At 45.9% G+C, this 17122-nt stretch overlaps 1 protein-coding gene across 1 annotated transcript in view; it reads left to right on the top strand.

The window, feature by feature from the left end:
- Positions 1–712: 712 nt before the first annotated feature.
- The window catches only part of WNT3 (Wnt family member 3), a 51949-nt gene continuing 35539 nt past the window's right edge, over positions 713–17122 (top strand). Inside the window, exon 1 of the mRNA XM_065856256.2 lies at positions 713–949. Coding sequence (XP_065712328.1) covers positions 870–949 — 80 coding nt within the window. The 5' untranslated portion in view covers positions 713–869. The remainder of the gene's footprint in view (positions 950–17122) is intronic.

The following is a 17122-nucleotide window of genomic DNA, read 5'->3' as shown; positions in this document are numbered from 1 at the left end:
TCCACTCTCACCATGACATGGCATTCTTTCCTCAGTAGAAAACCCTGTTACCACTGTTTCCCCCCTCCATCCATCCATCCATCCATCCATCCATCCATCCATCCATCCCACTCACACGCTTTCAAAAACCTGGGCAGTGCAGATTTCATTTCAAGTTTATAACCGGCTTTGCCCACATGGCTCACATCAACACTTTCAGAGGGTTGTTCTGCCTCTTCGGTGCTCCGATTATCCCCGTCTCCAGCAAGGGTTAATGTTCACCTCCTTTTCCATCTAAAGAATAAGTTGCCTATCTCACCCCCACCGTGAGATTAAGCACAATCGCATTCACCCTTCGTCCTTACCTTGCAAAGTCTTGGCATGCCAAGCCAGAAGCAGGGTCTGTGCGTCCTGGGTTTCTAAGTGAAATTTAGGAAAAATATATAAATATAGATAGATATATTAAAAAAAAAACAAACACAAAACTCCAAAAATCTCACTGCCCCAGCGAAGTCTCCTGCAAAGAGGGTTTGTCTGTGCTAGCGAGGGTTAGGAACAAAGTTGTGGGGTGGAGGGGGAGGAGAGCGTGATTGACAGCCCTGAGCGGAGACTCATCCCTCACCTTGGGCCATGCGGTCTGATTGGCTGCCTGCTGACATCCCCGAGCCCTGCACTTTTTAATAGACGCTTTTGGGTGATCTACAGGGAAAAGGCTTGGAGAGGTGTGTTTCTGACAAGCCAGAAAGTCACCCGCACTACGAGGGACTTTGTTTAACTCTTTTTTGTTGTTGTTGGTTTTGGTTTTTTTTTTTTCTGTAAGGAGGGGGATTCTTCATTTTTCGCACTTGATGTTTTTCTGCAAACTTCGCTGAGATTTTCCCCTTGGACTAATGGATTACCACCTGCTTGGACTAATTTTATCTTTTCTCTTCAATGGCACAAAGGTCTTAGCCGGTTACCCAATTTGGTGGTAAGATTTCTTCCCCCCCCTTCCCTCTTTCTATGATTGATTAATGAATTAATTAATTATTAGCTATGGGATTTGTGTGTATGCGTGTTTCTTCCTTTTCACCCTTCGCCCTGCTGAGCTGGCCACGACTGAATGTTTGATTCTTAGCATAATTTCTTCAGATTTGGCTGGTAATTAATGACAAGTTTGGGGGTTATTTTTAAAGGGCAATGTCTAGGCTTCCCTTTGCACAAATGGAGTCTTCCCCACCACTCTTAATTTCTCCATTTTCGTCAGTGTAGCAATAGGCATTTGTTTTCGATGTGAAAGGATGCGTATTTATTTCCTTGTGCAATAGGAATTCTGTCTGTTGCATGGCTGTGTAGCAGGTATTTTCTTCCTTTCCACTAAACTGTGATCAATCCTTTAAAGAAAACATTTAATTCTATTTTCTTTTTGGCTGCTGCAGTTTTTGGACTTCTTTCTCTTCTTTTGTTGTATTCTGTCTTGTGAATTTAGTCTGGCAAATAAGCTGAGAACGCAAATGGCACCTGAGAAAATATGCATTGGTAAAATCCCTCAAATCATGGATTTTGTTGTTTTTAATTACGGAAATGTCACTTGAATCCTTGCACCAACAATAAAAATAATTTTTAAAAGAATTGGTTGTATCCTATAATGTGGCTGGTAAGAAACCCGAGTTTCTTATTTTAAAAATAAATATAACAGTACATAAACAACTACATTAACAAAATACGACTGGAAGCACTTTAGAACAAAAAATACAGAATAAAACATTTCATGTCATTTAAAAGCAGCAGACAGCGAGTTGCATAACAGAATATTTCAGTTGATTTGTCGGTTTATCATGTAGGATTTCTCGCTGGAATCTGTCTTGTTGAGTTTCTGTACGTGCCAGGTAGGGGCTGTGTAGCCTCATGATCCGTAGGGCAAAGAGGGAGATGTTGGAATTCGGTGCTACTGCGATTCTTGGGTTATTTTCACCTTTCCAGAAAAGTCTCTTCTTTTTATGATTGAATTAGATCCTTTCAGTGCCAACATGGAGATGGAAAGGTGGGAGTGAACTTGGAAATGGACTGCCATGTCTGGGAATATTTAGAAATCAGAAGGGAGAAGCAGCATTTTCTTTAATAATTCACTTATCACCGTGGACTTTGAGAATGAAAATGTGCCATTCCAGTAGAGAAAGACTGAGAACACAATGAGAAGTCCATGCTCAGGAAGCATTTAAAAGCTACCCAGGTTCATGAAATGGCTAAATCACAGCATGTTTTCCCGAAGAATTAGATTATCTCCTCGCCCTGAGCGTGGCTGCGTAACTTCAGCATCCACGCCTGGGGCAGCTGAGCCACCCGAAATATAGACAGCGTCACTTTGATTCCTTGTGTCCCTTTTCTTCTTCATCTGGGCACCAGCGGGTCTGAACGGGGCTGGGTTGTGGAACAGGTCAGGGTCTGAGGACAAGGATCTGCATGGGGCAACGGTACCTGGTGGTGACACCAGCTCTCCCAGGGTCTCACCAGCTCCTGACCTGCCTCAGGCTTTGGTATAGATCGGGATTTAATGCCTGAATCAAGGAAGGTTTTGACTCTCGGAGTGAGGAACCAAAATCTTGACAAAAAAGCGAAAATATCCCCGTGGGCAAAACGTCCCTCCCTGTTTTCAGGAGAAGATGCTGAGGCAAGTGTCTGCCCCATGTCCTTGCCTTGTCCAAGATCCCTTCAAATTCACCCAAAATGAACAATACAGAGGATACGTCAGACACAAATAGCAGGGGCATGGCAAGCATCCATGGGAAAGGAGGGAGCTGAACAAGCTATTCGCAGAATTTCATTCAGTAGATCCGCGCCTTGCATATTTTTCGGAGATTCTGTCAATACCAAGATTCCAGAGGGTCTCTGTCACGCCGAAGGGATGTGACAAGATGCCCCACATAGGCATCAGAAATATCAAGGGGTGTTAGGGGCTTCTTGAAGGCCGAGGGACCAGAAGGGCAGAAATACCTGGGGCAGGGCTCCCCGACTGCGCAGGCAGACAGCGCTTCCCATGGCACACAAAATCAAATATCTCTTTTATCCTGCTGGAGGTCTTGAATATCTGCTCTGTGGAGCTGAGGTCTCACCTACAATGTGATCCATACACTTAAGAAAAAAGCATCCTCTTCTGGTTGTCCTCCTGATTCTCTGATCTTCAGGCAGACTTTAGGGGATGAGTCCCCCTTCCAGGGTTAAACACACTGTGGAACAGAGGGAGGGAAGCAAATGTGGGGCACAGCATCGGCCCAGTGCCCTGTGCTGGGTTCCTGCACTTCTCCAGGCCAGGCTGGACCTGAGATCAACCAGTGCTTCTTTACCCTCAGCTAAACCCATCTCTCCTAAACATGAGACCTTCAGGAAGAATATTTGTCTTGCAGGATCCCAAGGCTGCTGACAGATAGTGCTTGGTCCTGCTGGTGCAACCATCCTGAGTGTTTTTCTACTGTAATGGGGAATAATTTGTCAGCAAAATCAAAACAGACCATTTCTGCTTTGGGGCATAAATTGGAAAAAGGGTTGTTCCTGTAGTGGAGAAAAAAGTGTCTGAATGCACAGAAGGGAAAGAAATCCAATGAAAACAGGGTCTCATCACCTTGTAAATGGGTTTAGGGGTGGCTGGAATAATCCAGCCGCCCCACAGTGCAGTCAGACAATAGTTGCAAGCACAACATCGATGACAGTGCAGTGCAAGGGATAAAAGCAAAAAGACGAAGCTGCCGAGGGTTTGCACTAAGTTGTATTTTTATTGAGGCGCCAGGGAAGGACGCTGGCCATCCGGTTATGTTACCTGGAGAGAGCGTAATGTGACAGCAACCCTCCAGCTTGCACGCTGTCATGTTGGAGGGTGGATCCTGACCTTGGCCTCAGTGGTGAAATGTTATATACCCGGCAGTGAGGCTCAAGCTACCAGCTCTTGGCATGGGGAACAGTCTGGACCAACACCTGCGAAGGAACAGATTTCAGGGTGCAAACACAGCTCTGCAGCATCCAGGCTTGGTGCTGGCAGCGGGAAGGTGGAACCACCGGGCTGCAAAGCCGAGACAGGGGGTTGCAGTCCAGCCTGTTGGGTTGCTGGCAGCTCCTTGGCATCGTCCTGTCCCTGAGCAACGAGCACCTTCCCAGGCAATGCCTGCGCATGGCCCAGGGTGGCACAGACTGCAGATGTAACCTTCAGTGAGCAGGGCTGGTGTTCTGCCATAGGTGCAGCCCTTCTTCACATGCTTCTGTCTTATTACAGCAGTGAAAAGGAACAAACAGGGCACAGATGGGAAAAGGTCATCTAAATGCTGCCTGCGAGAGTGCTGGCAAGAGCAGTCGAAGCCAACAAAAGCTTCCTCAGATCTGTGTCCAACGCTTATTCTTTCTGGGTTACTACTGCTAGAAGAGCATCAGAGGAGGAGGGGATGGAGAGATGTGGTGAGGCCATGGAGACCAGGACTGCTGCTCCTGACCCTTCAGGGATGGCGTGGGTGGAAGCAAAGTAGGCAGCAGTGATGGGCCATGCCAACAACCCTTGTCAGTGCCAGGCAGAGGGGATGGTGGTGACACCAATCACACCCGCACCCATTTTTTTAATCCCAAATACTCTAATTACAGAATGGACAACAGAACACGTGTGAGTCATGGGGTCGGGGGGAATCAAGGTGTGAAGGACTGGTCAAAGCAGCATATAGACAGACTGATGGATGGGCCCAGAGCTTTCTGGTAACCTCCTCAATTCAGATGAAAATCTAGCTCACAGCCAGAGCCGTGTCAGTGCAGGCCAACAGAGATATTGTGGCCTGGGAAACAGCTTGAAACCACTCCCAGGATGATAATACATGTGCAGGGGCTGAAGAAGACAATCAGGGAGACTACTCCACCCATGAACTGAGAAGAAACACCAAATGCTTTCTTCTTCCGTAAACATAATTCACCAAGAAGTCTTGAAAACCTCTGGTGTGTCACTGGTCTGGAGAAAGGAGACAGATTTGAAGTCCTTAGTGTAAACAGGGACTAAAACATTCAGCCCCACTTCTCTCATCATTCCTCAAGACATAGTATTAACAGGTCACTGCCCATAACTGTGACTCTCACCAAGTGCATCTTCCCATCCAGCATTCGTTGGCATCTAAGCAGACAATTTGGCAACTGGAAGAATGGTTTTGTCCATCATATATTATTAAATTTTACTTCTATCCCTCAGAAATGTTTTCAGGGGAAGCTGGAGGCTTTGGCAGCTGACTGAGGATCCCAGTGGCCTTGGGCCCCTAGCAAGAGGCAGATAGAAACTTAAAAACATGTTCTCACTGGTCTCACAGCAGCGTCCTCATTAGGAAAAACCTGTATGTGAAAACCATTTGCATGTAGAAATAGTCTGAGTTGACATGTAACTCATCTTCTTTAGCTCTCCTTGCCTCACCTTGCTGGGATGAACGGGAGACTCGATTCTCTTGGCAGTCTTTATTTTTCATTTTCTGAAGGTTGAAAACATTTATATCCTGTAGCCTTTGCTTTTTCATAGGCATGTGCCCCTTAAAGCTTTATTCAAAAGGAATAAAATTGCAGTGAGGCATCAGACTATGAGAGTGGATTTCCTGATGCAAATCCAGCTGCTCTATCACTACAAAAGAAGAAAACAATCCCACGTAGAGATTTCCTGCAGCTTAAAATGTAGCCAGTTCTGGAGAAAGATGACTAAGTTAATGATGGAGTTTGTCAGTGGCAGAGCCAACGGCACTTGCCATGCAAGCCCAGAGGTGCTGCTCTGGCACACGGAGCCAAAGCTGCTCCACCAGCAGCCTGCGCTGGCACGTGAAGCTCTGAACTGGAAGAGCTGACGCACAGAGCGGGCGTCCCCTTCTGCTGGCGCCGCTGGAGGGTGTCACAGCCTGCTGCCCCAGACCTGACGGAGCTCTGCCGGCCGCAGCGGCGGGTGAAGCTGCCTGGGGACGCAGTGACGGCAGAGGCGATGAGGAGAGATGCTGGGGTGACGTGCGACTGCTCATGGAAACAGCTGTCAACAAACAAATAGCCGCCAACATTCAGGATCTTGTGGTTTCAAAGGCTGTCTTCAGCATTTTCCACAGCCAGGCATGGTCTGTGGGAATCTGTATGCCTACCTTGCCAAATGGGATGGTTAGTCCATGCCATGAAAGCAAGAGCTTTCCACAGTCAACCTGAAATTGGGATGGGATGGTTAGCCCATGCCATGAAAGCAAGAGCTTTCCACAGTCAACCTGAAATTCAGATTCATTGTCTGTCCTGTACAGCAGTCAACCTGAAATTGGGATGGGATGGTTAGTCCACACCGTGAAAGCAAGAGCTTTCCACAGTCAACCTGAAATTGGGATGGGATGGTTAGTCCATGCCATGAAAGCAAGAGCTTTCCACAGTCAACCTGAAATTGGGATGGGATGATTAGTCCACACCGTGAAAGCAAGAGCTTTCCACAGTCAACCTGAAATTGGGATGGGATGGTTAGTCCACACCGTGAAAGCAAGAGCTTTCCACAGTCAACCTGAAATTGGGATGGGATGGTTAGTCCATGCCATGAAAGCAAGAGCTTTCCACAGTCAACCTGAAATTGGGATGGGATGGTTAGTCCATGCCATGAAAGCAAGAGCTTTCCACAGTCAAGCTGAAATTGAGATTCATTGTCTGTCCTGTACAGCAGACACATGTGGGCAGCCCCAGTCATTGCCAAGGGAGCTTCTGAGGATGTAGAGCCTGGTGAACCTCAATGTGCGCCGGTTCTTGGCAGTGTCAGCTTGGCCAGCCAGCATCTCTGGCTGGTTTTCCCTCTCCCCTGCATGGCAGAGTGCAGTGAAGGGGAGTCCTGAGATCAGCGACAGCTTCAAAATGCTGCTAGAACACAACAGTAAAGAGCAGTAAGAAATCTGCACATCTCCCTAAACGTCAGGAAGCCTCATTCCTTTGGCTGAGGTTGAAGGAACTGGGGCTGTTTGGCCTTGAGAAAAAGATGCTGAAGGGAGATCTTATCACTGTCTACAGCTGTCTGAAAGGAGGTTGTAGCATGAACCGTGTTGGTCTCTTCTCCCAAGTAGCAAGTGATAGGACAAGAGGAAATGGCCTTAAGTTGCACCAGGGGAGGTTTAGATTGGATATTAGGAAAAAATTCTTCACTGAAAGTGTTGTGAAGCACTGAAACAGGCTGCCTGGGGAAGTGGTGGAGTCACCATCCCTGGAGGGGTTTAAAAGGTGTATAGACAAGGATCTTAGGGACATGTTTTAGTGCTAGAGTTGGGTTATGTTTGGACTCAATGATCTTGAGGGTGCCTTCCAACTGGAATGATTCTATCATTCTATGAAAACTAAACACTCACATCTCCTGGAGCGTCCCAGCCCCAGGGATACGCTCTGTCCTGCGGGGCCAGCACAAGCCTGGAGACAGATGAACGTAAGGAGAAAAGCTTCAATTCACATAAAGACTTAAAAGTGTTTATGCCATTAAGCCAGAAATCTGTTACCATTCTTGTAACTAAATTTAGAAGTAAATTTAAGTTGTCACAATGAGTTTTTAAGAGGTTGTTGCAAAGTGATTGATTTTAATTTGAATCCTTCATTAACAGCAGCATTTGACGAAGTGAAGCACCTGCCTAAGGGAACCCTCGCAAGAGCACTGCAAATTGAGGGAGGGTGCTGAAGGGAGTGGAGCATCTCCCGTGTGAGGAAAGGCTGAGGGAGCTGGGGCTCTGGAGCTGGAGAAGAGGAGACTGAGGGGGGACTCATTCCTGGGGATCAATATGGAAAGGGGCAGTGTCAGGAGGATGGAGCCAGGCTCTTCTGGGTGACAACCAGTGACAGGACAAGGGGCAATGGGTGCAAACTGGAACACAAGAGGTTCCACTGAAAGAGGAGAAGCAACTTGTTGGGGGTGAGGGTGTCAGAGCCTGGCCCAGGCTGCCCAGGGAGGTTGTGGAGTCTCCTTCTCTGCAGACATTCAAACCCGCCTGGACACCTTCCTGTGGAACCTCAGCTGGGTGTTCCTGCTCCATGGGGGGATTGCACTGGATGAGCTTTCCAGGGCCCTTCAACCCCTCACATTCTGGGATTCTGTGATTCTGTGATTCTGGCCACCTGGTACTCTTAGCCCAGGGCTGGCTGTGGGGTGTTGGAGATACTGGAGGCCACCAACAAGTAAATTCACATACCAGCCACGGTGAATGCTGGCTTGCTTCCCCAGCTGTATGTAAACACACATCTTCAGGTGGCCAGGTAGACACTTCACACCCCGGCGGCACAGCCGTGTATATGCAGGGGGGGAAGCAGTGACAGTGGTTCCCAGGGGGAATATGAACCCACCGTTGTGCTCAGCCCAAAGAAAATGAACTGTGTGCTGGGAGGAGTGTGCTCAGCAGACTGAGGGGAGCTGTCACCCTCTGCTTGGCATTTGGGGCACTTGTAATACTGTGTTGAGAAGTGGCTCTCCCCTGTCCTCATCTCAAGAAGGATGTAGAGAAACGTGAGAGCAGCCAGTGGGTGTTTCCGAGATGGCAAGAGCCTGGGGCACATGGCTCACCAGGAAAGGCGGTGGGACCTGAGCTCATTTAGTCAGGCCAAGAGGAGACTGAGGGCTGTTCAACAGCAACCTATGGATTCCTGAAAGGATCTTACAAATACGATAGAGCAAATATTTCCTCTGTAGTGCCAAACAATATAGAAAAGGGCAATTGCCACAGGCTGGGACTTCAAATGTTGGTGCTTGCATGAGGACACTGCTTGCTCCAGGGTGTCCAGAGTCAGGTGCCTGTGGAGGTGAGGAGGGTCACTGCTTGGACATTTTCAGGACTCAACTGCACAAGTCCAGGCCACCATGGCTGGTGCTGGGCAGTGTCCTACGCTGAGCAGCTGCTTGGACCAGAGACCTCCAGGGAACCTCTCAGCCATGATTTTTGTGAGATACCCTTTGCTGAGACCAACAGCAGTGCTACAAAAGATGTAAAGTATTAGACAGGTCTTGGATTACTCAGTCCACAGTGTGTGTCTAATGGGCAATGGGACCTTCATTAGCACCCTGAACACAACTAAGCAACTATTGGGGACAGACTTTTGAGCAGGGCCTGTTGTGAGAGGACAAGGAGTGATGGTTTGAAACTAAAGGAGGGAGATTCAGGCTGGACATGAGGAGGGAATTGTTGTCCCTGAGGGTGGTGAGAGCCTGGCCCAGGTTGGGCAGAGAGGTGGTGGATGAACCATCCCTGGAGACATCCCAGGCCAGGCTGGACGGGGCTCTGAGCAACCTGAGCTGGTGAAGATGTCCCTGTCATGGCAGGGGGGACACTGGGGGCGCTGGGAACGTCCCTTCAACACAAACCATCCTGTGATTGTGTGAACTCTCATCCATGTGACAGATGGCAACATACAGCCCAACACACACATACCAAGGAGAAACGTGATGGTCACTCATGTCACCCCTGCTATATGCTACACATCTTCTGTGTCCAGATACGAGTCATTGTCACTCCAGCGAGTTCATTACAGGTCTTTAGCTAATGCTTTCTCACTGCATTTGTCTTGGCTCTGTTGCTCTCCAGCTCCTGCACCACAGTCACTGCTCGGCTGTGTGTGTGAGCCAAGGAGACCTGCAAGAAAGCCTTCAGCCCTTCCTCCCTGGAGGCACAGCACGGACCTGGGCAGCTTGAACCCTCAGAGGACATGACTCTAACATCACTAAATCACTTCTGACTTTTAAAATATATTTCTGTTATTTAGTTAACACTCTGAAGGCATTTGATTTGCCCTGATGTCCCAGAGACCCCGTGAACACTGCCCACATGCCCACCAGGGCTGGTATCCAGGAGGTAGAAGGTTGTCTTCCACCTGACATTGGTGACAGGGTCTTGGTGATGCTCATCAGGCCTTTCAGCTGCCACGTCAAACAGTTCAACATAAACTAGTGGTTGGATTCTGTATGGAAAGGCAGGAAAATATCCAAGTAGCCCATTTTAAAGAACTAAAAAGCAAACCTTAAATATGAAATAATAAAGATTGAAGAATTGTGCTGTGTGTTGAAAATATGCTGATAAAATGCACAGCACTTTCAATTATCTCTGTCAGGTATTCAACTGAAAAATGTCTTCATCTGAGGTGTACTACAATCTCAGTTTCTAAGGCTTTCCAGTGTTAGGCCAATCACCTAGAAATACGTGTCATCTACTGTTCAGAGAAGCTGTTGGTCCATCTGCCGACAGAAATCTCGGTGTGAAGAAGAGTGCAACACCCCTCTTTCACCATGAGAAGCAAGCTGTCTAAATCAATGTATGCTTATCATACAAAAATCATAATCAATTGGATTAGCAATGGTATTTTAGATATGTCTCACTGCTGACACTCTCAGCCTTGTAGATCCAATTTGCATGAGTTGTGTTGAGCCAAAGCAGTATCTATGGCAATTTGGCTCAACTTGAGCCTGCTCTGAAATTTTTGCCAGGCCTGAGTGAAAGATCCTAGGCACATCTAGTAGGAATCTTAGCAGTTGCTAGTTACTGTCTTCCTGTGGACCGGTGTTTGGCTGGCTTTAAAATGTGATGGCACATAAAATACAGAATATTTTTGAGCATTAAAATAGAAAATATTCTGGATTCAGAGTCCAGCCATTCAGCAATGTGAGCACACCCAAAGTCCTCCATGAAAGTCAAGGCCTTTGTGCATCCAATGAATACTTCTGAGTAGTTATTGTCGATTTTATAACATTGTGAAGATCATACTGGAGGCTTTTTGAAGATGATAGATTCATGGATTTTATTTGTGTCCATATGGACAGGACCTTGTCTCAAGAGATACAGTCAAACATGGAAATAAAAATCCAGTAGGCTGACATTCCTTCTTTAAACACACTCTTACGCTCAACTGAGCAATGAGCAATGGTTCTAAATGGAGCTTGTAGTGGAAATTGTGCCCATCCTGGCATAGTTCTGAAAGATCATAAGGTGCTTCTCAAAATAATAATCTATGGCAAGAGAATTGTAATGGGATTTGTCTCCCAGTTGGGTAGGATCCTGCTGTATGCGCCTCACCAAGGCACCATCTACATCTGATGGAAACACACTACCTCTCTATGAGGCAGACCTGTGGAAAGTCTATCTTAGGTCCGACCTAGGGAACAATGAAATAACCTGGTCCCTTTCCTCTGTTGGTACATGGAGCCCCCCAATACTGCAGACTAGACACCTATTTTCCACAGGCTGTTGTTGGGATGAGACAAATCTGATGCTGACCAGCTCCTGAGTAAATCCATAATCTCATTCTTCTTCAGTGCTCAATGCCACTCAGTGGATCAGTGATTTTCCTAAAGGATCTGAAATGGGAAGGGTGTGTTAGGAACTTGGCTGGGTAATTTACGTATCCCATATATAGACAGTTCTAGCTCATATTATTTATACTCAAAGTTTAATTTTAGCATTCTGTTGGCAGATACAACCTTATTTTTGCTGACCTGATCTGAGATTCATTTTGTATCTACAAATGGAAGTCTTTAAATACTACTCAAGTTTGGAGGCAATATTATCGTGATACAGAATGTAGTGAAAAGCTGCTGACATAGAGGGGTATCAGGTGATATTATTTAAGTCTGTTTAGTGGCAGTTTCAGGATAAAGACCGTATCAGGAGTGTTATATGGTGGAAACCACATCTTAAGACCAACTATGGGGCACAGGCTGAGAAACACTGTGTTATAGTTAACAGTACCTTTTTAACAGTGTCTGTGCATGTGAATTTACAGCTTTTCCTATTATAATATCTGGAAAGAAATCTTAGGACAAGACATATCTCAAAAGTCCCCATTTTCACAGTCCAGGAGCACTGTGTTTCTTACTATTTACCCTGAACTATTTACCAGGACTGTTAGTGTAGTCACTTTGCCATGTTTGAAAACGTGAAAGAACGATGCTTTGGTGAGCAAATTTGGCATGATAAAGGAGCCAAACTCCTTCTAATTCCTTTTCTAGAGATGGGGTTCCTGATCTGCTGATTTGCTAATTTGTCTTTTTCACTATTCTCTGAACCTGTCTGGTTTTAATTAATCCTACAAATCTGATCAAGTCTAACTGGCACCTCTCCCAGTACTTACACCTTAAATTTTTAAATGAGAAACACTTTCTTTGAGTCACTCAGCATCACATTTGCTCAGATACTGAAGCTCTTCCTCTACCTTTTCAGCAAATAGAGTTTAAAACCAAAGGGGTTAGCGTTAGCTGATAAACTTGATTTTTTTGTTCTGGCCCCATTTCTATGTCTCGTAGTCATCCAGTTTCCCTGCAGTTTCTTTCTGGCAACTGTGAAGAGTTATAAATAAGAAATTCACAGTGATCCCTGAAAACTGTCCCAGGGGCTTTTTTGCAGTTTCAGTTCAGTCCTGACAAGCGCCACTCAACTATTTACTCCCTATTGCTCTCTTCCCACTGGAGATGTCTGCACAACAGGTCGCTCCATCTTGGATAGTTACCTTACTGACAACGGCACATTTTCAGGACAGGTTTTACCTGCAGAAGTCTAAAATAAGTGCCTATTTTGCTCCTTGGACTACACTGGCAGACCAGGACAATGGTCTCAGCTGAAATGTCTGCAGTCCATCAGATTAATCCCATCATCTGTATGTACAACACCGCTGGGTCTGGACTGCAAACCCACAAAATTACTTGTTTTCTTGTAGGATTTACCATTTCAGCCTCCAACCCAGATTTCAGCCAATAGCACAGGAACTTCATGCTTCAGATGTGCAGTTTCCTCATCACTGATCTGGTTTTCACCTGATTTCCTAATATGTGCTTCCCATGATCGCTGATGCTTTCAATAGTTCTGTTTTTCTTTCATATTTTTGTGCTGCAGAAGATTTTCAATTGTATTTTTAAATTCTAACTGATGATTCCATTGTACTTCCTCTGGCCCAATTATCCCTGGTAACAACCAAATCACCTTTAATAAGTTTTTCATGAAATCCATCTGATTTATTTTTGACAAGTAGTTCATGTAGTACACCAAGTTATGGTCATCAGTTTATCTTCACTTTTCATTTCAGTTTGCTCATTTTTCCCTGCAAATCTCCTAAAAATGAGATCTCCAGAAATTAAGATCTCATTTGTGGTGCTTGTGTGGCGTAGCCTGTTGTTTCTGTTTGGTTGAGAAAGCTGAAAGAGTCTGGGAGCTGATATAAGCCCTTACGGAAAAGGAGCCTTTGCCTCAAACTAAGGCAGCAGTGGTGCAATGTTCAGGATCATGGTTTTGGAGAGTTAAGTTCTACCAAAACCCCTGAAGGAGTCTCACCCCATGTCTGCTGGGGTCGTGTCTGCAGTCTCCACAGTCTTATCATGAACAGTGGCCTTGGGGGCAACCCTTATTCAACCCTCGATCAGATAAACGAGTTTGCACAAAGACAGTGCAAGGAGAATTAGGAACAGCCAGACTATAGGGAGACACACTGGTGATAGCGCTATCACCTGCACACTAAGTGGTCTAATTCTTTAAGTTCTTTTAAAATCAGTCTTTTATACCCAGAGGACACAGATGAGTCTTCCCAGGTGTTCAGAAATGATGTTACTCTAACACAGTTGTTTCCAGAGCATGGCCACGGTGGTGTCTCCCACCACAATACTAATGCTAATCCACTTACCTGGACTGCAGTAATGGTTTTGTTTAGTCCCACCCTAGGGGCTGAGCTCAATGGATTGTAGTTACATTCATAACAAAATGATCAATACAGTACCCATGGTCTTAATGGTCTGCAAGTCTTGAGTCCTTGGTGTCCAGCCCTGCCTGAGGTTTAGTTGTGCTTCTCTCTTCTTTCATTCAGCCCCGCAGCCTTGTGACCCCGGGACCGTGAGTCCTGGCTTGGTGACAACTGGGGAGTCTTATCCATGGGTTTGGTGAAGAAAATACTCGAGTTCTACTTTGAGCCTTGAGACCTTGGTTATTAAATGTGTGTTGTTTTTTCTGCACGGGTGGAAACCATACACGAACTGGAAAAACAACTTGCTGCTGTGGTTTTGAATATTGTGAATTCAAGGCTTGCTGGTAACCCATGAAAAATTAACAACGTGGCGTAGAAAATCTCCTTTGAGTACTGGAATGACTTACATTAGAAAACTTTTCTGTAGGAAAGGATGTAGATGTTCAAATAACGTTTGCTTGGGGGTGGTGTTTTTAGCCTTCGTTTCTTGAGTCATATGGGGCTCCAGTGAATGAACCTTCAGTAATAAGTCAACAGCCCATTCTGTATGGCCTTACACATTATATCACCTAATAGAAGGTCCCCATCCCTTCACCCAGCTCCGCAAGAAAAGGTATAATTTTTCATATTGATTCTTCTCTACTCCTCTACTCTAGGAGGAGAGGATATTTCCCATAACTCCAAATCAGATTATTGGTTAAAAGATATGGAAAATGTAATTTTTTACATTGGTAAGGAGCTAACAGTAGAGTTTTGCAAGGACACACACTGTCCAATATATTGAAAAGGACTGTGGTGGGGGAACAGTGATGTGATGAAGTTTGCAAATGTAACACATTGCTCAGGATGGCCCAACATAAACGTGACCATAGAAGATAAAAATGGACAACACTCAACGGATAATAAAAAGGCAGATTCATTGCAAATTGGGAAAACAATCACAAATCTTCACAGCTTTGATATAGGTTAGACTTTCTATTACAACCACCTTGGAAACAGACATTATTATGAACAGTTCTTTGCAGTTGATGGGTCAGTGCTCAGTAACCCACATGTAGAATTGTACAATTGCACAAGCTTTGCACCTGGCTGCTCTCTCCCTTGCCCAGATTTTTGGGACCATGTTGGTTGTTGAAAGGTGATAGAAAAGGTCTGTTAGGAGCTGTTGTTGGATTTGTTCTCAAAATAGAAAATATCAGCATGCCATTGTTCATTTTATTGTTGCGTCCTGGAGTCTGTTTGCAATCCGATCATTGCATTTCCCAAAATTGTGATAAAATGAGAAAAGCACACAAAAAAGCCAACAGCAACAAGGAACTAGAAGGGCCTTCATTATGAGGATAGAGTATTTAGATATGCATCTTTGAGAAAGTGAATACAATACAGACCTTGCAGATAATGAATGATGATAAGAGTGTGCCTAGGAAAAGATGTTTATTTCTCAGGATATAAGAACCTGTTGTGGGTTAACCTTAGGCAGCCAAGCACCACAGAGCCGCTCGCTCCCTGACAACGGGATGGGGAGAGAATCGGAAGGGTAAAACTACAAAAACTCATGGGTTGCGAGAAAGTTTAAAAGATAAAGCAAAAGCTGCACGCACAGGCAAAGCAAAATAATGAATTCATTCAGTACTTCCCATTGGCAGGCAGATGTTTAGCCATTTCCAGGAAAGCAGTCATTGTGGTTAATTGGGAAGACAAATTCCATAACTCCAAACGTCCCTCACTTCCTCCTCCTTTCCCCGGCTTTTCGGTTAGTTTATCAGACAGTGGGACCTCTTCAGCATGAATCACCTCCCCAGCTGATGCTCCACATTTCTGCCTTCTTGACAGTCCGTGATCGCTTCCAGGATTCCTGGGTCACCAGGGTTTCAAGCCCGTGATCCGTGTGACCCACCGACTCCATGTAGTGCCAGCTGCACGGTGCAGAGGGGACCCTCCCATTGAACATCCAGCCCAGCAATTGAGGTGCCAAGAGCAACTGTGCTTCAGCACCAGACACTTTTGAAATGGCTAAAAATGCTTTGCTAAAGTCTCTTTTTCATTTGGAGAGTGTAAATCAGGTTTCTCACATCTTGTCCTGTCTGGACCGGTCAAAGTAGTCAGTAGCCCTACTGCACAAACTGTCCCCTGTTTAATTTATTCAAAGGCTTATTGCTGCTTCCCGGTGAAATTATTTGCCATTGAGTTTAAAATTAAGACAGAAAAGTGTGTAAATAAATTGTGGAACTTTTTCAGAGTAAAGACTGTGGAGGTTATATGTACCATGGGGTGAGACGTGGTTTGAAGACAATTACTGAGAATCACTCCACTGGTGGTGCTTAAGCACAATATTCCAGGGATAACCTTCAACTCAGGAAATCCCACAGCCCATCACGGCTGGAACCTGCACATATGGGGTAAAGCCACCTTTTACCCTTGCCTTGTTTCTCATGGTGTTTCCCTACATGGCTGAGATGGCTTGTGAAGGAAGTAGAACACTGGCTACAGTGACCTTTGGAGCAGACTGAGCGTGTCAGACAGTTCAATACTTTCTGTAATATTCACGGCAGTTTGTGTCTCACGTCTTTCTAGAGCCCAGCATCCCCAACTCTGAGTGCTACTTTGCTCTCTGTAGAAAGAGGATAGCAAAGACATAACTTTTCACCACAATAAACCAACAGGACTAGTTCTAGATCTGGCTTCCAGAATATACAATTTGGCTTTTCCATGTTGTATCTGACACAAAACACTTTAAGATCCAGTTCATCCAGGTGAGACAGAACTGGGTGCCTTAATTTCAGCTCTGCTGCCCAGGATGGGTAGAGCCAAGCTCAGTGTGAGACCATGGCACCCGCTGTCTCCTCCTAGGTCAGGGCACATCCTTCTTGGGGTAACCTCAGGCTGCCTATAGGAGCAGAATCACCCCTGTTATCTTCAGTCATGGTCTCAGGGCACAGTGAAGGACTCTGCAAATAGAGGCAGCCACGGCGTCCACCTTAGATCACACCCCAAACTATGGAACGGCTGGGTGGATGTAGTCATTCTCATCCACGGTGTTCAACTGGATGTTCCCATAGCAACTGAGCACTGGGCAGATGCTTTCCAGTGCCAAAGTTGTTCGCTCGTAGTGGGTAATTTCCAGACAGTTGGCACTAGCTATTTATTGAGGTTAGCCGCCACCAAGGTGTCTCCAAAACAACTCCCCAAACTGGAGGCATGTGGAGAGGGCTTGGCTGACCAACAGGGATTGACCAGCATCCCCACTGGCCTGGGTGGGGAGGTCTCCTTTCCTCCCCTCAATTTCTGTGATGCTCCATTCTGCACTGAGTGTCCCATCACCTCCTCCTTCCTGGTAGGAAACGTTTCCCTCCATCGGTGCCAGCTTTGGGGAAGGAGGCAGGAGAGGAAGGCGAATCTGAGTGGGGGTTATTGCTTTGCTGGGAATGCCTTGCAGGCAGGACTGGCAGCAGAAGGGATGGTGAAGGGG

The sequence above is a fragment of the Patagioenas fasciata genome, chromosome 22 (genome assembly GCF_037038585.1).
Source record: "Patagioenas fasciata isolate bPatFas1 chromosome 22, bPatFas1.hap1, whole genome shotgun sequence".
NCBI lineage: Eukaryota > Metazoa > Chordata > Aves > Columbiformes > Columbidae > Patagioenas > Patagioenas fasciata.
The sequence above is the reverse complement of the archived record's forward strand: the minus strand, read 5'-3'. Positions and strand labels throughout refer to the sequence as shown.